The sequence below is a fragment of the Ursus americanus genome, chromosome 24, assembly GCF_024610735.1.
Source record: "Ursus americanus isolate L20-20 chromosome 24, mUrsAme1.1.p, whole genome shotgun sequence".
NCBI lineage: Eukaryota > Metazoa > Chordata > Mammalia > Carnivora > Ursidae > Ursus > Ursus americanus.
In genome coordinates, this window is record NC_142150.1 from 39229926 (window position 1) to 39251112 (window position 21187).

Consider the following 21187-nt stretch of genomic DNA (forward strand, 5'->3'; position numbering starts at 1 on the left):
GCGGCTCAGCCAGGGCGGGGCCGGCGGGGCCGCGGCTGCGGGACGCCGCCCGCCCCCCGACCGTAGAGCACTGCCGGCCTCCCCCCAGCGCAGGGCCCGACCGCCGAGGGCTGCCGCTCCCCCTGGGAGCCGAGGGAAGCGCCGCCCGCGCCCTACCGGCCGGGCCTCGCTAGCAGCCCCCGGCCCCGAATTCGCGGGCCGAGGTTACCCCAGCGAGGGGTGCAGGGTCCTAGCCCCGGGACGAGGAACGGGCGGCGGTGCGGGCGGGCGTTCTCCTCGGAACTATAGTCGGGAGGGCGGCGGACGGGCCACGGAGCGGGTCCGGGGAAAATGGGCGCCTCACCTGCTCCTCCCGAGGCAGCCGCTACCGCTCGCTGAGGGGACAACATGGAGCCTCCGCCTTCAGCAGAAGCAGCAGGGGCGCGGAGAGGGGCGGGCTGAGTCGGGAACAAACTGGGCCTAGGAGGCGGGAAACGGGCGGGGCCTGGGCTCTAGAAGAAACTGGGTAGAAGGAGGGGCGCGCAGAGCTTCGAGGGAACGAACATAGGGCGGGTCTGCGAGGCCCGACGGACCGCGTTACTCCCGCCTAGCGCTGGGCGGGCCGGGGCGGAAAGGCGCACGCGGCCAAATCCCGCCACCGCCCGACGCCTGTGCTCGTGCGCGCGAGCGCGCCGCCGGCTACCTAGGACTGCGCACTGGGGACGGCGGTCCGTTGGGAATTGTAGTCCCACGCTCTCTGGATGCCCCGCCCGCAGTCCCTATTCTACGCACTCATCCGGGGCGGGGAGGAAGCGGAAGAGAGGGAAGGGACTTGGTGGGGGGGGGGGGGGGGGTGTCCCTTCGACGACTGAACTACAACTCCCAGCAGGCCATGCGGGGATGGGAGGGGTGGGATGGCTCAGGCCCGGGCCCGCCAGCCACCCGACGGAGATCCTAGTCTTGAGACCCGCCCCGGGGCGGAGGACTTGCTATTACCGGCCGCTATCCCGTACCTGCCGCGTTTGACGGTTTCTGTGTTTCAGGACCAAAGGGAGGCCTCAAACCTGGATGACGTGAGCGTCACTGGTTTTTTTAACGATTTTGACTTCACAAGGAGAGCAGGACGTGACTTCATTACCACCATCATCAGTTTCATCCCGTAATCGCGTGACTGGCCCAGCCTGGTGGTGGACAATCACCACCACTCTGATAGCTAAGAACTTCTAGTGAAACTCCTTCTACAGGCTCTGTCCAGCCTAAGCCATGGCCATCTTTTGTAAATGTCAGGTTTACAGGGGCTTGCTTTGAAGATACTTTTGCAAGCACACCCTACTTAAACTGTGTGTTAGATCAATACAAAACAAGGTTCTCCGAAAATGCTTTTATTCACACTTCATATGTGATTAAGACAATGTCAGTTATGAAGAATCTTGTTGTTTTGGATTTGTTGGGGCAGGGACGGTTATCGGAGATAAGTAGCTGGTGGAGCTCAAGGGAGGCTAAAGCATCCATCCCACCACCACCACCTCTTGGCATCACCATTCCCTCATTCATTAGACAAATTATTATACTTTCTTCTGCCTCTAACTTTTTAAAGTTTGTTTGTTTGTTTTTAAGTAATTTCTACACCCAACATGGGGCTCGAATTCACCACTGGGAGATCAAGAGCGGCATGCTCCCCTAGCCAGCAAGGCGCCCCGCTTCTGTCTCTGCCTTAACTATTATAATCTACCCAGAACCTCCTTTCAGCTGCCTCTAGGTCCTGCCAAGCCTTTGAGCTGGTTTTTTTTTTTTTTTTTGGTTCGTTTTTTTGTTTGTTTGTTCTTACTTCCCGAGTGATTAGGACAGAGGTGAAGAGAGAGAGATAATTCTGCCTAATCTTATCTAAAGAAATCCTGTTTTGATTTCTTTTCCCCTGCTTTCTTATTCTCCCCAAACTCTCAAGATTATTTGAATACCCTCCTCTAGGCTTTAGATTTAAGTCTAGATTAGATCTAGTCCACTCAGGCCAGCTAGTTTCTTAACTAGCCACGAACATCAGGGCAAGGGGATACCGGGGTTTCACACTAGGTGTGCAGAAGGCAGGACCCACAGGATGTGACACAAGTCCTGGTCATTATGTTGCCATGCTCAGAAAGAAAGAGGGGCCAAAGGCCAATGACTTGTCACAATTTCAACACACAGGATAGGAATTTAAAATTGCACACACATCCCAGCATTCTCTAGTCCCCTTCCCCATCCAACTTCATTAGACTTCTTACCATCTGACTTTTGTTTTATTTTTATTTATTTACTTATTTGAGAGAGAGCACAAGTGCAGTGAGGGGCAGAGGGAGAAGCAGACTCCCCACTGAGCAGGTAGCCAGACTCAGGGCTAGATCCCAGGGCCCTGGGATCATGACCTGAGCAGAAGGCAGACATTTAACCAACTGAGCCACCCAGGCACCCCTGACATGTTTTCAGTAAAACATAATCTTTTTGTTTCTCTTCCCACTAGAATAGGAATTTTTGTCTGTTTTTATTTACTGCTATATCCACAGTGCTTCATACAATGCCAGGCAGATAGTAGAAACTCTAATATTTATTGAATGGATGAATAAAGAAGGGATATGAGACACCTAACACTGCTCACTCTTTCTTGCTCCCTTAATATTAAGTCCCTAACTTTTGCTTTCAAACAAAATACGCTGTTCTATTTTAAGGGCTCCCAGGAGAGATCCACTGAAATCCATCCTGTCAGGAAGTGACCAGCAAACACTGACATTACATCTATCTCAATTAATTTCATCAAAGTCAGTGTCAGCACATCAGCCTTCCCCATACCTTGTAGAAGTTTTTGGCATTTAGAACAACACAGTACAAATTATAGGTAGACTTTAGGATTAATCACAGCTTAGATAGCTACTCCTATAAATGAGAAATATGTTTTGTTGTTAGTGTTGTTTCCTTCTCAAATAACCAGGATCATCAAAACAGTGGACATTCAAAATGCTAAATATTGATAATACTGATTACGGCCTGACTTCAGCCATCTCACCCTGAACTGAGTCATGTAGTATGACCGGAGGCTGAGCTTTCCTTGTGGTTTTCCACAAGCAGGTGACATGCAGACATGTGTGAGTGGTTAAAACCACAGGGTTTGGGGTCGGACTCACCTGGCTTTGAATTCTGGCTTCGATGCCTACTAGCTGTGCAAACTTGGGTGAGTTAGTTAACCTCTTTGAACTGATTTCATTATCTATTGCAAAATGATTTGAATTGTTGTGGGTTAAATGAGATGTAAGTATTTGGCAATTATGACTGATGCATAGTTAGTGCTCAAAAATTGGTAATCATATTCATTCTGGAATGCCAAAACAAAGTCATAAATATTCGTGATCAAGTATTTTATGAAGCACAGAAATAACAAAATTGTTTTCTGCAGTGACATCCACTGTGACTCAGGTTCCAAAGCTTTCCAAAAATAGCTTTCCAAAACTGTCATGTGCCAGGCATAGTGCTAGGCATTATGGCTGATATATGCATAAGACATATGCCTGAGGCACCTGGGTGGCTCAGTTGGTTAAGCATCTGCCTTCGGCTTGGGTCATGATCTCAGGGTCCTGGGATCGAGCCCCGCATGGGGCTCCTTGCTCAGTAGGACCCTGGGATCATAACCTGAGCCAAAATCAAGAGTCAGATGCTTAACTGACTGAGCCACCCAGGCGCCCCGACTATTTTCTTTTTATAAACTATGACACCAAGTCAATAGCTCATTCTGTACACAGAGCAAAGTAGGGTACAAATATTTAAATGATGCCCAGCTGGGCGCCTGGAGTCTTGGGGTCAGTGAGACCGAGCCCCAAGTCCAGTTGGTCTCCATGCCGGACGTGGAGCCTGCTCAAGATTCTCTCTCTCCCTCTCCCTCTGCCCCTCCCCTGCCTCTCTCTCTCTCTGAAAAAAAAGAAAAGAAAAAATAGTCAACCCCAACTCACAGACTGTTATACAGTTGGATATATCAGACCCTCAACATGGTGGTAACACACTGAGCTCAAGACCTACCAGCTGCTTCATTATTGTTCTTGTTAACAGCATGGCTGTCTCTTCAAAAGGATACTACGGAAGATCACTCGAATTTACTATTAAGAAAGGAAGCAACATACCTGTGTATAACATGCTATCATTTGTGTTAAAAAGAGTAAACGAGGGGGAGCCTGGGTGGCTCAGTTGGTTAAGCATCTGCTTTCAGCTCAGGTCATGATCCCAGGCTCCTTGCTCAGTGGGGAGCCTGTTTCTCCCTCTACCACTCCCCCCTGCTCATGCTCTCTATCTCAAATAAATAAATAAAATCTAAAAAAAAATATTTAAAAAAAAAGAGTGAATGAGGATACAGATTTGCTATATTCACCTTTGCATTTGCCACAAAAAGCTCCTAACAGTACTTACCTATGTGTGTTTGGAGGGGGAGACTAGGAGCTGGAAAGGGGTTAATAACAGAAGAAAACTTTAAGGTATATATACGTTCATATATACATGAATATATATATATATATATACATATATATATATGACATATGAACATATTTGAAGAGATTTGTTAATTAAAAAAATTTTTTTTCTAGTAAGGAAAAGATGGGATAATGAGATGGCCCAGAAGCTGAGGGGGGATATTAACTGTGTAAATACCGATCCTATAAGGACAGGGCCAAGGAAGAAGGGGCCCAGCTCAGAGCCGCAGCAATAAAAATGGCTCCACAGAACTGAGAGGTGGCTATGCTCCAGTGAGCACTTTAGAAATCCCATCTGAGCCCTTTCCTGCCTGCAAACATTCACTGAATCCCCATTAGCCTTAAAGGGAAGCCTCAGTTCCTTAGTGCTATGTTACTGCTTCTCCACACTCTGGCCCCAACACATGTTCCCCATTTCATCTCCCTCTTGTTAGCCCTTGGCTCCAGCCAACCTGGGCTAACCACACCCAAAACACCTTACACGGGGTCACACTTCTGACCCTCTAGCCACCACAGATGGCTGTGCAGTCTACATGTAGGTCTAAGGCAGCCTGGGGTGGGGAGGGGCAAGAGGGGACCAAAACTAGGCCAAGTTCTGCTAAACAAGCCAGCACTGAAGTGCATCATGGGTTGGGCTGGGAAGAAGGGGCGCTCTTCTGTGACTGGTCTGCCCAGAAGGAGGTCTTATTGTACACTTGCACAAAAGCAGCCCCTGGCATTTGCTTCATACCATTCTCCTCTGCCTTTAATGACCTCCTTTCCATTCCAAACTCCCATCTGACTTTGCACTTCTTCATAAAACCTCCCCAAGCCACAACAACTCCATAGTGATTCCCTCTCCCTTTAAATCCATACAATTCACTTGCCATCCAAGCAGAACACTGTAGCTTTGTGTTGCTGGGGATTGTTTTGGTTGCTATTTAATTTTTATTTTTATGTGAGTATGTTTTAAGCCCCAACTAGCTTGTAAGCTCACTGAAGACAGGACAAACATTTTTTGGATTCCTCCAAATTTCCCAGGACAATGTCATTCAGCAGGTGATCAGTAAACATTTGTGGAACAAACCATATATACAAATAACATCTCAAGCAAGAGTCAGTCTCAGGGAAGTTTACTGGTATAGCAAGAGGGAGCAGGAAGGAAAGGCAGCTTCAGGAACTGGACCTAGAGAAGGCCTCTGATGTAAGAAATCTTAAGAGTATGAAAGGACCACCAAGACAACATCAGTGTCTTGATTTTAGCTTCTTTTCTCTGCTTCTAGATACAATGAAAACAGGCTTCCTTTCCAAGCAGGGTCTTCAGATCCTAGCAATCGCTGTGGGGGTGAGGGACCAGCATCATGCATTTCCTTACCCAGCTCCTAGTAACATTTTTAAAGTTTATGCATTTATTAGAATGGATAGATAACTAGCTTGGTTATCCGATTGGCTCGTATTTCCCTTTGTCATCTAAAGGACAGATTGCCGCATTATCAACTGATGCTGTTAAGTCTCAGAGTAAGATATTTGCCACCAAGTTATTTTAGGAAATGTCTTCTGTGCCTTTTTTTTCGGGGCGTTGCAATGGCCAGTTTTTTTCCTATCTGAGCTTTACCCGACCTTAAAAACTGTCAAGGGCAGATATAGTCCACTTCCTGTTCTAGAAGATTTCCACTGGTCAGATCGCTTTTCCTCTGTGTTGCTGCCTGGCTTACTATCTCCCCCTTCATGAGGCTGCATCTTTACAGGATCTGCTGATTTTGCAATTGTCCTTCAGGTCATCGATTGCTGCTTTAGCAATAACAAGGCCTACAGTTTTGATTGTGGTTGTTTCCAGTTCATGTTCCCCTTTTGAAAAGAATTATGCACTTTTCAAATATTTTAACAAGGCATATGGAGAAGGCTTTCTATTTCACAATCCAACCAAAGAGAAGACAAAAAAATGAACAAAATTCAGCATAAGCTAGATATCTGGCTTCAAGTAAATTCTCTGCTAAGGACTCCATTTAGGCTGTGAATAAAATTCAATTATGTGTATTTTCTGCCATATCTCAATTTTTAATACCTCATTTTACCCTCCTCCATAACCGCAGCCAGGATGTTATATCCTAGCTCTTCTTTTTCTCATTAGCTCAGCTCTTTTTTCTTCAAAATATGTCTTCTTTACCCGATAGCCCATTTGGAGGAAAGGACAACCCTAAGACCCAAGGTGGACCCCTCTTTGGGAACAGAAACAACGTAAGAATATGTAGGAGGTTCTGCGGCTGCATTGCAATGTGACTGGAATGCGTAATAGCTTTTCATTCTGTATAGCATCTTGCTCCACCTACCAAACGGGAGATAGTGCCATCTCTGCCTCATGGTGATATTACGACACATCCAGAAAAATTCATAAAGCACCTTGTAGGGTCTATCCACATTGTGGTTTTCACTTTTCATTGGCGTCAAAGGCAGAAACGCATCAGACAATAGACACCCGCTCTGGAATGTATGGGAAAGATACACTCCAGCTAATGGAAGCAAAAGAAACTAATATCGTTAAAACACATAATCCGCCGACCCTAAAATATTCACAAAAGAGTTCTAAAGAGACACTAACCTGCAGGGCCCCCTCCCACTTCGGCCGCAGTGGTGGGCGGAGCTTGGCACTTGGCCACGCCCCTTGCGTCTGGTTCCCGGAGGGGCGCTACCCCCCCTTCGCCTCTCGCGCGGACGCAGCGTGAAGCCCGTTTTGCCCCTCCTTCCCCGCTGGAGCGCGGAGGGACAGTTCTTGCGCTTGCGCTCTGCGTCGCTGGGCTCCTAGGCGGGACCGCCGCCCGCCGAAGAGCCTTTTGTGCGCCTGCGCGCTCGCGCTCCCGCCCTCTCGCTGCGCTCGGCTGAGTCAGTCAGTCTGTCGGAGTCTGTCCTCGGAGCAAGAGGAACGAAGGGACTTCTGAGAGCCAGCTGCCTGATTATTTTCTTTCCCCTCCCTCTCTCCCGCCCCACATCTCTCTTCATCCCTTTCCTGCCCTTGCTCGCGCAGCCATGGCGGAGCCGTCGGCGGCCACTCAGTCCCCGTCCGTCTCCTCGTCGTCCTCCGGGGCCGAACCCTCGGCGCCCGGCGGCGGGAGCCCTGGATCCTGCCCCGCCCTGGGGGCGAAGAGCTGCGGCTCCTCCTGTGCGGGTGAGGCGCGCCGGGGGAACCCCGCCCTCTCGGGGGTTGTTTTTGGGGCCGGGGAATGCAAATCACCCGCTCTTACTGGAGGCTTCAGCCCCCGGGAACGAGCGTCTGGAAAATGGGCTAAGGGGGAGGGGAGCGTAAGGTGGTGCAGGCGGTGAGGAAATAACGGGGTGTGAGGCAAACAGGTTGGGGGCGGGGAGATAGTCTAGGGAGTGGGCGGTAACGCCGAGGCCGGCCAGGTGGGGAAAAACACCAGTTCGCGGGAGCGGTCCGCTGAACCGGGGTGATTTAGTGGAGGATTAGAGAGATTGAGAGGATTGGGGCAGGTTGGTTGTAGGAGAAAGAACTAGTTACGATTTTGAGGGGATGATGGTGAAAGGGTTGCATTGCAGGTTTGCAGAGGATGTTGGCATAATCAGAAATTCATGGTAGTCTTACAAAAAAATTTTTTTTTATTTCCCATGGGGAGGATGAGGAAGTTTAATGGAAACACTGTAGCCGTTTTCTATACTCCTTTTATCTGCTTGTAATTTTTTTTGTGGCTAGACTCTCTAAATGCCCGATTTTCTGAGGCTTCGAGGTAAGAGGAGGCGTGATGGAGAACAGCTCAGGGAAGATTTGGGAGGGAGCAGCTGATGGTCCAAGATGGATCCGCGGCTGCATCTGCAACACAGCCTGCTCTTCACTGGCGCGACGTGGGGGTGGGGACAAGCAATCAGTTGCTTATATTCTAGAAGATAATAGAGTCATGCCAAGAAATCAACACATTTTGATTTCATGCTTTCTGTGGGATGTTATTGATCGCAGTGTAACAAAAGGGCGTGTTTAGCGCAGAAAGGGGGGAGGGGGAGAAAAATTAGACAAAGCAGGAGCTGGTTGAACCCCATTCTCCTATCTGTGTGAAAGACTAGGAGGGAAGCTGCGGGCCGCTTTTAGTTTCCATTGTATACGCGTTTGCCTGCTGGTGGGAGCTGGCTGGCAAGCTGAAGCTCCCCTCGTGCAGAGATCTGCAGTGCAGATGCCTTCTTGAGGGGAAAAAAAAATGCACCATGAGCAGGTGGTGGTTCTTAAAGGAACGCAGTCTTTGAAGAAAAGAAAAAAACCTTTTTGTCAAAAGAAGTGGGCCATAAGCCCGGGAGAGTACAGATAATTTTGCCCTGTATTTAGTTACCTTAAAGGATTTTGAGGGGTTTTTGAATATTTGTCTCCTTTGCCAGAATCTTAGGTTGATGTAAGGAATGTAGAATTTCTCATCTTCACTTTAAATACATGTCTAGGTGTTTCGGTTTTGTTTTGTTTTGTTTTTAAGTAATCTCTACACCCAACGTGGGGTTCGGGCTCACAACCCCAAGATCAAGAGTCGGATCCTCCACCAACTGAGCCAGCCAGGTTCCCCTTTTTCTCTAGGTGTTTTTTGAACAGTGGATTTCCACATGAGAGCTTTGGTACTCTGTCGGATTTTCCAGTGTGGTTTTGGCCATTTCAGTAGAAACAGTATCAAAGGAAGCTTCTGCAAGGTCAAGATTAGCTATCCAGATAAAGGAATGAGGCAGCAAATTTAGAACTCTTGTTCCCTTTAAACCACCAGTGTTTCTCCTCCAAATTTTCGTGTTCTGGGCAAAGGTCCACATGAACAGCAGCTTCCCTATAACTTAGCAACTTGGTGTTTTGGATTTAATCACTTGCCATTGCTTACCGTTTGGTTGTTAGCCCTTTTGTACATAGCTTGTGATTCTTCTTGATTTTTAATTTTTGATTCATCTGCAAAATAGATACTGTGTCTTAAATTCTTACTTATTGTAGATGTGTATTAATATTACTTAAAAAGCATTAATACAGTTTTGGTGGGCCTCATTTGTCAGGTCACTACTTGAAAAGCTTAGCTTAAGATACCGCAGTGTGTATTTATTCCATCGAAGTTCTTCCTCGCAGAATGTTTTCTCCATACCTCATAGGAAATGTCCTAGGCTTCTGCACTATGAAAATAAGATGAAGTTTGTTACTCCACAATTTTACCGTAATGGATATTTAAAAATCTACCTTGATTGTTTAAAAAATCTACAAGTGTTGATGTCGACCTTCAGCTTCACATTCTTTCACTAAGCTCCTCTTGGTTTTAGAGACTTTGAAAAAGTAAAAGAAGTGGTCGCTTGATGTCCTGGAGGAAGAAGTTTTGTCTCGATTGACCTGTCCAGTAACAGCTTTTAGAAAAATTAGTTCCTACTAAAGGTAGAGAATGAGTGCTGGCACTCTGGTCTAGTGCCTCAGGTACTGGTGCAGCCAGCATTGTAATATGCTTGGAGAAGGAGGTCAAGGGCCAGAATTGGCTTTCCAGATTTCTACCTTTGAAGAAAATCAAAGATCTCAAATGCAGAAAATTGAGATTAAGGTAAAAGAGACTTAAATATTTGGTGTTCTTTTCAGGAGGAGAACTACCTTTATTAGACATCAAGTATATGTCTGTTGTCTGAACTTTAAGTTTACTGTTTTTATAGCACTTGAAATTCTGTAACTTGCCAGAGACTGTTCATTATTATTGCTATGAAAATCATGATGCCAGAATTAAAGCTACATCTCTTTTATCTGTTCATGGAAATTAAAGCAAAAACGGCTCGGACAATGAAAAAAAAAGTTTTTGCTTTAAATGCTTATTTTTCTCACTCATGAAACTTAGTTGTCCTGTGTCGTTTAATGGCACCATTTCACACTTTGTCCTATCATGTCAATCAAATGTGAGTATGTAATTTGCATTTTCCCTCTTAACCCTTAGAAATCTACTTGTTCACAGTGATGTTAGCTGTATTATATTCATGTCAGATTGTCAGTGGCAGTATAACATGGTGATAAACACACAGATTTGAGTTCCAGAGGCACAAAGATTTCAGGCCTAATTCTGTCTCTTAATAATTGTATAACCTGGTGCATATCGTTAGCCTCAGCAATATGACCTAGGCAAATTTGCTTTGTGCCCCAAAATCCAAACTCCTATTGAGAAAAATACCTAATATTTGATACATCTCTTTGCAGGTTACAAACTGTTTGCACATACATACAAAATAGTAGTTGAATTACAAGTGAGATACCATAATGTTCTTCATGATGAAATAAGATCTGATAGGACTTCTTTTTAAAAGTGAATCTGTTTCAGCTTTTGACCATTCACATAAATGTCTTAAAGCTACCAGCCCTTTCATTCAGCTGGTCTGTTAGTAGGGAGGTGGGGGCACCCAAAGTGTTTTGTGGATAGCTTAACATGACACCAATATGCTTAAGTATTGGGGTTCCTGGCTGCCTCAGTCGAGAAAGTATGCGACTCTTGATCTTGGGGTGGTGAATTTGAGCACCACGTGGGGTATAGAGATTACTTAAGTAAATAAAGCTTTAAAAAAAAGAAATGCTTAAGTATTGTCTGCAGCATTCTGACCATAAGTGTAGTTCTGATGCACTAGGAACCTACTGTCACTGGAAGCACAAGTACAGGAGACAGCAAGAATGGTGTCAATATAGTTTACATTTGCCTGTTGAGTTGGATGGGTTTTTTGTTCCCCAGGAATAAAAAGTTTTTTTTAATGCTTTTTTCCTCTTAAGAGTCACATTCACAAATAATTTAGCCACTATGATCAAACAAACCAGTCTCATACATTTGAAAGGTATGCCTTAACCCTAAATTGAAATCTCTAGAGCATTGCTGATTAAATTGCTGGTAAGTGCATCATGTTTTTAATTTTTATAATTTTAGAGATTGTCTGAAAACAAAATAAAATGAATATCATTGCTTTTATTGTATTCTGTGGTAAGGAAATTATATATTTGTCCTGATAGAGGACTCACCGCTTTTACTGTGTTCTGTGGTAAGGAAATTATATATTTGTCCTGATAATAGGACTCAACTGTTTTTGTTTGGGGGGGGCGTGGGAATGACTCACCTGTTTAATCCTGTTCATGCTTCAAGCCCTTGTAAATGAAGTTTGGCAGTGAAGGAATTGGTGACATGTCATTGAAGTTTAGGGAAAGTTAAAGTTTCCGGTTTTGTTTGAGATTGTTTGTTGTATAGAAAAGCACTTCTCTTTAGTAGTAATCCTGGAACTTAGCATTTTTGTAATTCCAAGTGGAATTATCAAGGCTCCAAATAAACGAATAACTGCGCATGTTTGTTGTATGTACTTAGCTTATAGTTTGTGTTAGACTTTATTGTTGTTAATGATGAATTTATAACTGCCTCCTAAACTGTATAAACTTGTGAAAAACATATAAATTTCATAATAAAACTTTTTAGAGAAAAATTATCAAGTTGGCATTATGTTCATGTAATTATCTCATTCAGAAGTTGCCCAGGAAACTGACTTACCTTTTATTCAGTTCATTTATAACAGCTGTTAATTCTAGAATTATTTTTGGTCATTGGGTATGCTAAAGATGTTTTGAAAAATTGTGTATACCAAGTAATTTTAGCTATAATCAGTACTGCTTGTGATTGCATCGTTGAAGTCTTTTACTGCATTTCCGTGATGTATGTAAGACATGTTACTCTGTGATACTGCAATTTTCAGAATCCCTTTAAATACTGTATAGGATTTGTGTTTTTATTTTGTTAGGAAGGGGTGTAATTGTCAGTAGGTAGCGACTCTTGTGATTTTTTTTTTTTAATTTCAAAGAAATATGCTTTCCTGTTTTCTCCAATAAACCGTTTTATTTCTCCCTGTAAGGACATTGTCATAACCCAACCAGGAGAAGTGCAACTTTCTGACACATTCCTCATTGGCCGCTTGCCCTTAGGATATATTGAAGGGTATTTGGGGAAAAATTTTTAAGCAAAACTGATACAGAGGCCCTTTTGTCCTGTTACCTGAAAGCATTTCAACAGTGAGAAGGAAGTGTCTTCATTTTACATAGGAGGTTATTTGATTTTTAAAAAGTCTTATATTTGTGTATTGCTTTATGGTTTAAGTTTTGCCCATACATTAACTTAACAAATGTTTGAGCATACAGTAAAGCTCTTTGGAAGATAGGCAAACAAAACAGATCATCTAGATCTCTAGAGGCTATATTCAATAGGAGAAAGCCTTATGTTTATCTGTGACATAGGTAGTGATATAAGCCTCATTTTACAGATGAGGAATCAGGCTCAGAGAGATTAAGTGACAAGTCTAAAGGTTTGTTGCTGTAACGTTGAGGGTAGGATAAAACTAAGGGATTGAGGGGCCAATTCAGTTCTCTCTCAAATACACATACTGCCTGTCTTTAAAATTTGAAACAACATGTGATAAAAATCGTTCGGTCACCGTCTTCACTTCAGTTACTGGTTGAAGTTAAAAACTTTAATTTCTGGTCCCATGCTTCCTAAGCCAGGTGCCTTTTTGCTCCACTTTTCTACAGAAATTTCTCTTGTCACATTCACTAGCTATTTTCCACATTGTTAAGTCTGGTCGCTACCTCTCAGTCCTCATCTTCAATGCCGTATCAGCAGCTTCTGGTAAAATGGATCACTTGCTTCCTTATTGAAATACCTTTCTCATTTGTCTTCCAGGACACCACATACTCTCACTGGCTGTTCCTCCTATGTTCTTTGCTAGTTGTTCTTGTTGTTGTTGTTCTTTTTTTCTTTATTTAAGATACAGTTCACATAATTAAAAGCACCATTTTAGAGTGTTTTTTTGTATTTATACAAGGTTGTGCAACCATCGCCACTGTCTAGTGTCAAAACATTTTCATCCTCCCCCCAAAAGAAACTCTATACCTGTGATAGTCACTCTCCATTCCTCCCTCCCTCCATTCCTTGGCAACCACTCATCTTTCTGACTCTGTGGATTTCCTTAATATTGGTATTTCATATTGCTAATTCTTTTTTGTTTCCCGAACTTCTAACATTTTTAGAGTACTCCAGGACTCACTTCTCAAAACTTTTCTCTTTGTATTGGTCTCATTTATGATACCCATCTTGTGGTTTGAAATACCATCTATAAATTGGTGACTTCCAAATCTTTATCTTTGGTCTTCATGTCTAATGGGCATCTCAAACTTACTGTCTAAACCTGAACTGATCTTTCCTTGTATATGTCTGTTCTTCTCAGTCTTCTGCCTCTCAATAAATGGTCATTCGTTGTCCATCTTTTGCCCAAATCAAAAATCTCGGAGTCATCCTTGACTCTTCTCTTTCCTTCATACAACTATCAGCAAATCCTATTGATTCTACCTTCAGACTGTATCCAGTGTCTAACCATTTTTCTCCACCTCCATTGTTATCACCCTGGCCCGGGCTGGATTATTGCACTTGCCTGCTAACTAGTCTTTAGACTTTATCCCTTGCCTCTTTTCAGTCTGTTTTCCTTACAACAGCTGGTGTAAGCCTGTGAAAAAATAAGTCAGATCATGTCACTCATGGGCACATGGTCCAGTAGCTTCCTATCACACTCATCAGAGTCAATGCCAAAGTCTTCAGAGGGCTTCTGAAGCCTTATGATATCTGGCTTCAACCTTCCTCTTACTCACCAGCTTTAGTCACACTGGCTCCCTTGCTGTTCTTCACACCAGGAATGCTCCTCTACCTCAGAGTCTTATTTGCTGTTCTCTTTGCTTAGAATGCTCTTCCCTGTACATCTTCGCAGCTTTTCTGTTGCTCTCCTTTGTTAGGTCTTTGACTACCTTATCTAAATTGCACAAGAAAAAATACCTTATAGGTCTCCCCTGCTTTGTTTTTCTGTCATAATCGTTCTATATTTACATGTATACGGTATATAATCTGACTTAACTTTATTGTCTGTCTTGCACACTAGATATAAGTTCCAACAGAGTAGGGGGTTTTGCTGTTTTATTCATTGCTCTAATGTCTGAGCAGGACCTGGTACAAAGCAGGCTCTCAGATATTTTTGAATAAGCAACTAACCATTTTTGTTCAGCAACTAAAACTATTTCTTGGTTCATAATAGGTGTTCAGTAAATATTTATGGACTGAATAGAGAAATTCTATTCCCAGAAAAACATGCATATAAACGAAGTATTGCATAAGCTCTCACAAGGTCCATAGTTCATGAACTACTACGAAATTGTTCATAGACTGCAGATTAAGAATGTTTGGTTTTTGAAAATTGAATTATGAGTTTTGCAAGAACTTAACCCCTATGGAAATTGACATATCCACGAAAGTTTTTATGTAAGCCCATAAAACTGTATCTGCGATAAATATATCTTATGTTTAAGATTGGTTTCTTTGACTACTCTTTTGACTTCTGGACTCGTGGTATTTTCCACTAATGGCTTTAATCCAGAAAGGTTTCTTTTATAATCACTTGAATGCCATGTTTTGGTATGTTATAAAGAGACCGCATTTCCAATAAGGACTCCGTGGTCGGCTGGTCTGATATGTCAGGTTTTTAAAATATGTTAAAATAGGTTTAATTTCCATCTTATTTCTAACAAAATCTGAGGTTTTGATTCAATACATTGATCTTAAACATTATTTGGAAAAGGGTAAGACATATCTAAAAGTAAATGTACTGTTTTAGAAGTTGGGTCATTAAGGGGCGCTTGGGTGGCTCAGTCAGTTAAGTGTCTGCCTTCAGCTCAGGTCATGATCCCGGGGGCCTAAGATCGAGCCCCATGTCGTGCTCCATGCTCAGCGGGGAGCCTGCTTCTCCCTCTCCTCCCCACTAGTGCTCTCTGTTGCTATTTGTGTCTCTCTCAAATAAATAAATAAAATCTTTAAAAAAAGTTGGGTCATTAAAATATTTGTAATCAATTTCCTATTTACACAGTCCTTTTTATTTCTGTTAGACTTTCTAATTGTGTTTCTTTTGCAACAAGAATCCTGCTTGTTTCTCCTCTTGGACTGCATATACATTTACTCCATAAATGTACAAAGAAAGCCTTCCAACTCTTTTAGGGTTCAGAGGAGTTACAGTGGGAAGTGCTTAGTGACTTGCTTCCAGAGAGTACAGTGTGGAAGGATGGGGAAGAAGTACCACCTCGAGAAACCAGGCAAACCATCTCAGCCAGGCGATCAAGATTAACATCTTCAGCGATAAGTCATATTGATAGCATGTACCCTTGATATGTTACGACAAAGATGGCCCTTTACCTAAGTGGTAATCTTCCCCAAAGCTCCATTCTAACCATGAGACAAACTCAAATTGAGGTACATTCTGACCTCCTCATATATTTGACCAATACTCCTCAAAACTATCAAGATCATTAAAAGCAAGGGAAGTCTGAGAAATTGTTATAGTCCAAAAGAGGCTAAGGAGACACGATGACAAAACGTGATATGGTATCCTGAATGGGATTTTGGGACAGAAAAAAGGCAATAAGGAAAAACTAATGAAATACGAATGAAGTATGGAATTTACTTATTAGTAATATATCACTGTTCTTTAAATGTGACAAAGGTACCACCATATTAATGTAACTTGTTAACAATGGGAGAAACTGAGTGCTGGATATAAAGCAACACTCTACTCTTTGGGCCTTTTCTGTAAATCTAAAATTATTCTAAAATAAAAAGTTTGTTTTTTAAAGAAAGCCTTAGTCATGATATCGGAACTGCTTTGTGCAAGATAAGGAGGTCCACTTTTACCACTAATATTGAGTAATAGAGTGGAGGTCATAACAAAAATATAAGAGAAAAAAATGGCATAAAGTTTGGGGGAAAAAATTGGTCTGCCCATCCCTAGAATTCTGATAGGGCAGGGGGTATTAATTGGCTCCGTTTAGCAGCTTCTACAGAAGTGACAGGAGTTGCCATCAGGAATTGTGGTCATGAGAAAGACTGGAAAAAGCCTTTTCAGAGTAGATTTATAGGCAAAAAGGAAAACTGACAAAAATCTTTTGGGTTTTTTTTTTTTTTTTTTTTTTTTTTTTTGGAAGGCAAGCAAGGGAAAGCACAAGCGGCAGGGAGAGGGAGAGGGAGAAGTAGGCTGCCTGCTGAGCAGGGAGTTCCGGAACCATGACCTGAGTCAAAGGCAGATGCTTAACTAAGCCACCCAGGTGCCCCGTGACAAAAATCTTCTACTTTAACAGTAGAAAGAAAAGATGTTTGAAAGAGCTAATGAATTTCTAATTTTCATTATATTAATTTTATATAAAATTTCAAACACTACTTTTCCTTATGTATTGGAAGATGCTTTAGTAATCTATAGAAACTAACACAAAGGCAGACGTTTTGAGGTTAATATAGAAGTCATTCATTGTACAAAGTTGTTCCTAAAAGTAACCTTGCTTCTTTTCTAAAAATATAGTTTATATTTTGCTGGTGTTGAAGGACAGTTATCACTAAAATGAATAATTCATTGGAATAGTATTTTTACTGGGGGTTAGAAAATTCAAACAGATTTATTTGATTTATTTTCCCCCATCTCAATCAAAACTTGAGTCTCATGTCCAATCCAACACACCTCTCTTCCTCTCCCCCCAACAATTATCTAGCACAGCTTGACCCAAATTTGAAAACCTACACTAGTGTGCCATGTGGTCTTTTTCCTCCTGTTTTTCCACTTCTCACCCACTCAGTATGCTGCTGGAGAGAAGGGTTAAGAGGTAAGGAGACAAGATCTTATCTTACTGGTCTGATGGAGTTTTCAAATATAAACTTGACTAGTAAATTTTTAGGTGAGTAGCATACACATTTCAGATCAGCAATATAAGGACAGGTGGTATAACTGGTGGATAGAATGATACAGAAAGAAAGGCACAGACTTTCAAGAAAAGTGCAGGTTTAAATACTGATATAAGCTTCAAGTTTTTGTGTCTTTTTTTTAAAGATTATTTATTTATTTATTTATTTATTAGAGAGAGAGAGACAGCCAGCGAGAGAGGGAACACAAGCAGGGGAATGGGAGAGGAAGAAGCAGGCTTCCCAGCGGAGTAAGGAGCCCGATGCGGGGCTCAATCCCAGGACCCTGGGATCACGCCCCGGGCCGAAGGCAGATGCTTAACGACTGAGCCACCCAGGTGCCCCAAGTTTTTGCGTCTTTAAATCTTAAATGAGTTTTGCAAGGATTTCATTGAATATGTATATAAATATTTAGCTCAGTGTCTATTACAGATATTCAGGACTCCATAAATGGAAGGACCTGTTTCCAAAGAGGCAGGATTTTTGGGAGGGAGGTAGTTTTGACTTTCTGTTGCAGATTAAAGTCTTAAGAGGATTGAAAATCTAGTGATGTGAAGACTAAAAAGATTATTCACTCAAGTTTTATTGAAAGACCTGGTAAGAGATCCCATTTTAGGTGTCCTTTTTCTCCTCTAAGGTTGCTAACCTGTTCCCTGTAGGAGAGGGAAATAGGTACGTGTTAGGAATTTATAATCCTTTTTTTTTTTTTTTAAGATTTTACTTATTTATTTGACAGAGAGCGAGCGAGCACAAGCAGGGAGAGCAGGAGGAGAAGCAGGTTCCCCACTGAGCAAGGAGCCCGATGTTTGACTCGATCCCAGGACCCCGGGATCATGACCCGAGCTGAAAGCAGATGTTTAACTGACTGAGCCACCCAGGCGTCCCAGGAATTTATAGTTCTTGAAAAATGTATGTCCATAACAAAATTCAGGAAAATAAAAATACAAAGAAAATTAAAAATCAGTGAGTAGTACTACCCAGTTAACATTTTCATGTATATCCTTTCATTTGTAGCAAAATGATAAACTTTTTTGAAATAAGAGTACATGTTCATTATTTTCAAAATCAGAAGCACAGAGAAATAAAATATTTAAAAATTTTAATAATCACTGTACTCAGAGAATAAATACCATTATTCCTTTTTCTTCTTACATGAATTTGTATTATTTTACTAAAATGCGGTCATGTTTAAATTTTTTTATAGTGTTCTTTTTTATTCAGTGTGCTATCAACATCTTTTAGTGTCAATAAATTCCTACCTGCAGCACAATTTTTAACGAATAGTATACCATTGTATGGATACATTGAAACTTATTTAATCAGTCTCTCATAGATCTTTACTAAGATTACTAAACAAATAAAAAACTGATGCCAAGATTATGCAGTAGCTTTTCAATTAAGTCTATGCTCTACCTGCTGCCATAGTTCTTTTTAAAACACATGTGATTTTGTCACTCCTTTACCTTAAAATTTTCAGTGATTCCTCATCATGTAGAGGATAAAATCCAAATTTCATTACATGATGTTTAAAGTTGTTGGGAATGTGGCAAGTTATTTCTTCTCTCCAGAATGCCTTCCCCTGCCTTGGTCACCTGATGACCATTAAGACTAAGTTTACCATCTCTTCTGCAATGTACCCTCCCACAACTCATGCAGTCTTACTGGTTTGTATTTCTCTTTCAGTTACTTGTGGGCATATCTGTCATCTCTGTATTCCAGTGCTGATACAGTGCCTGGACCTAGCTAATGATTACTGTTATAAATGATTATGTTTGATTTAATTAATAGCATTTGAGAATTAAGATCACCATTCTTGAGTTTAGTTCCCTGTGGCATAAATATGAAATATGAATAGTGTGTTTTTGTAAGTTAGAGGATCTCATGCAATATTATTGGAAACTGTTACTGGTTATCTGTTTTGTATCAGAATAGATGCTGTGTATAAGAATTTGTATGTTGAAATTTTCCATTATGAGGGGGTGTTAGGTGGAGGTGGATAGTCAAGTTCATAGGATCCTTTTTGGCATTGGGCTAAACTTATTAGCGTTTGGTTTTTCCAGTTTATTCAGATTTAAACTCATCATCTGGTAGAGATTTAATGTTGAAGGTAGATGTGTATAGGGATGAACCCATCTGGAAACATTAAAAAAATGGATAAAAATGCTTGCTTTAAAAAAGGAAAGGCGATGGGGCACCTGGCTGGCTCAGTTGGAGTATGCGACTCTTGATCTCAGGGTGGAGAGTTCAAGCCCCACGTTGGGGGTAGAGATTACTAAAAACAAACGAAACAAAAACAACCAAAAAAAAATGGTTTTTCATTTGTAGTGGTAAATAGTGATGCTTCATCTTAAGATAATTAAAAAGCAGTGAATCTTTAAATTCTGGTCCTGAGTTACTGAATTGTGCCTATGGTCCACTAACTCTCTGTTGCTGTTAATGTGCTCCATATTTATTGACTAAATAAATTCGTACTTACCAATACAAGCTATAGTCCAGCCCTTCAAAGCAATCAATCTCCCCATTTTAAGTATATTTCTAATATTTGTGAAAACATTTTTATAACTGGAAGGAAAAAAGGAGTTAACAAGTAAAGGCCTGTATATTTAGGGGTACTTTGTGGGGGGCTGCTTTTTCACATTCTGTTTTTATTTTTTCCATTTTTAGTGAAAAGGTAATTTATACGCTTGGTTGGTTGGTTGGTTGGTTGGTTGGTTGGTTGGTTTTTTAAGGGCCAAAGGTGGTAGTGAAAGGCAAATCTCCCCTACCTCAGACCTCAAAGTCCCTTTTGCTAGCAACAAATGGGGGGCATGTGTATATACTAATGAACTATATCAACATACATAGCTGTACTTTACTCTTTCATAGCAGCAAGTATTCCATTGTTTGGTTGTAACTATTTAGTCTCCTATTGATGGTCACTAGGAGTATTCCTAGTATTTGTAACCAGTGCTCTCATGAATATTCTCATATACATGTATTTGTACTCTATGCTAATATTGTAGGTTAAATTCCTTGAGGCATAATTAACTGGCCAAATTAAAAAAATAACTATTACTGGTCGGGACAGTACATGCATTTAAAATTTTGATAAATATTGCCAAATTTAGAGGAGTATAATTTTAGAAGGTGGGAGATTTCTCATGCAGTCCTATTTTCCTAGTGGATTATTTGTGATTTTTTTTTTTAAGTATACAGGGTCAACTTTGCATATTTGCCAAGTATATAACTTTAAATGCTTGTAATAGTGACTAACTGTTCAAAATGCAGTTGAAAATGGTTAAGAGCAAATTATCAGTTAGTACTCAGGTACCTATTTTTCCTTTCCCACAAAGAGTTGCAGGGGAGTATCATCTTTCTTGAGGTTATGCTTGTTTAAAAATGCTAGAGGTTCCTCTGTTCTTTCTTTGAAGGTGAGAATATTTGACCAAAAAAATTGAATTGCTTAACTTTTAGAAATGCATCTTGAAAAGGAAATAAGGTTTTGCTGCCAGGTGAGTGAAAACAGTAAATGGAAATAAAGATTTGAGTTTTCCCCTCTTGCTTAAACCCAGTGAAATTATGATGCTTGGCCAAAAAAAAGGAGAGTTAAAGTTAAAATTCCTGTGTGAGGTTGTCAAATTCTCACGCTGTATATTTTCTTTCAGATTCCTTTGTTTCTTCCTCTTCCTCTCAGCCTGTATCTCTATTTTCGACCTCACAAGGCAAGTCTGTCATTTTTTTGTGTGCATTAATAAAAGAAAAATGTTGAGAAAGAGGCTGTAACTGGGGATATGAGGCACAAATTTTCTGTTGCCCCCAAATCCCTTGAAATAAAAACTACAATCCAGTCCTTCATATTTAGTAGTTTGCATTGGATTTCCTGTAAAGGTTAATAAAATAGGATAAGACTAGGTAGGTGGACCCTTTAGCAGCGCATAAGCTTTAGGTGCAGTTTTGAGCATTTCTTAAAAATTATAAACTCACCCACAGAATTTAGAG

General features: G+C 41.5%; 2 protein-coding genes across 4 annotated transcripts in view; one reads left to right on the top strand and one right to left on the bottom strand.

The window, feature by feature from the left end:
- ATL3 (atlastin GTPase 3) overlaps positions 1–587 on the bottom strand; it is a 48485-nt gene extending 47898 nt beyond the window's left edge. The window contains exon 1 of one of the 2 annotated variants that reach the window (XM_045775669.2): positions 344–587. Coding sequence is in view for 1 of the 2 variants with exons in the window: in XM_045775668.2 (XP_045631624.2) it covers positions 344–389 (46 nt within the window). In the remaining variant the exon portion in view is untranslated. The remainder of the gene's footprint in view (positions 1–343) is intronic. The other variant, XM_045775668.2, reaches the window with a different exon arrangement.
- A 6694-nt stretch (positions 588–7281) lies between these two features.
- RTN3 (reticulon 3) overlaps positions 7282–21187 on the top strand; it is a 60394-nt gene continuing 46488 nt past the window's right edge. Inside the window, exons 1-2 of one of the 2 annotated variants that reach the window (XM_087854976.1) lie at positions 7282–7608; positions 20854–20910. In XM_087854976.1, coding sequence (XP_087711102.1) covers positions 7470–7608; positions 20854–20910 — 196 coding nt within the window. In that variant the 5' untranslated portion in view covers positions 7282–7469. The remainder of the gene's footprint in view (positions 7609–20853; positions 20911–21187) is intronic. The other variant, XM_045775950.2, reaches the window with a different exon arrangement.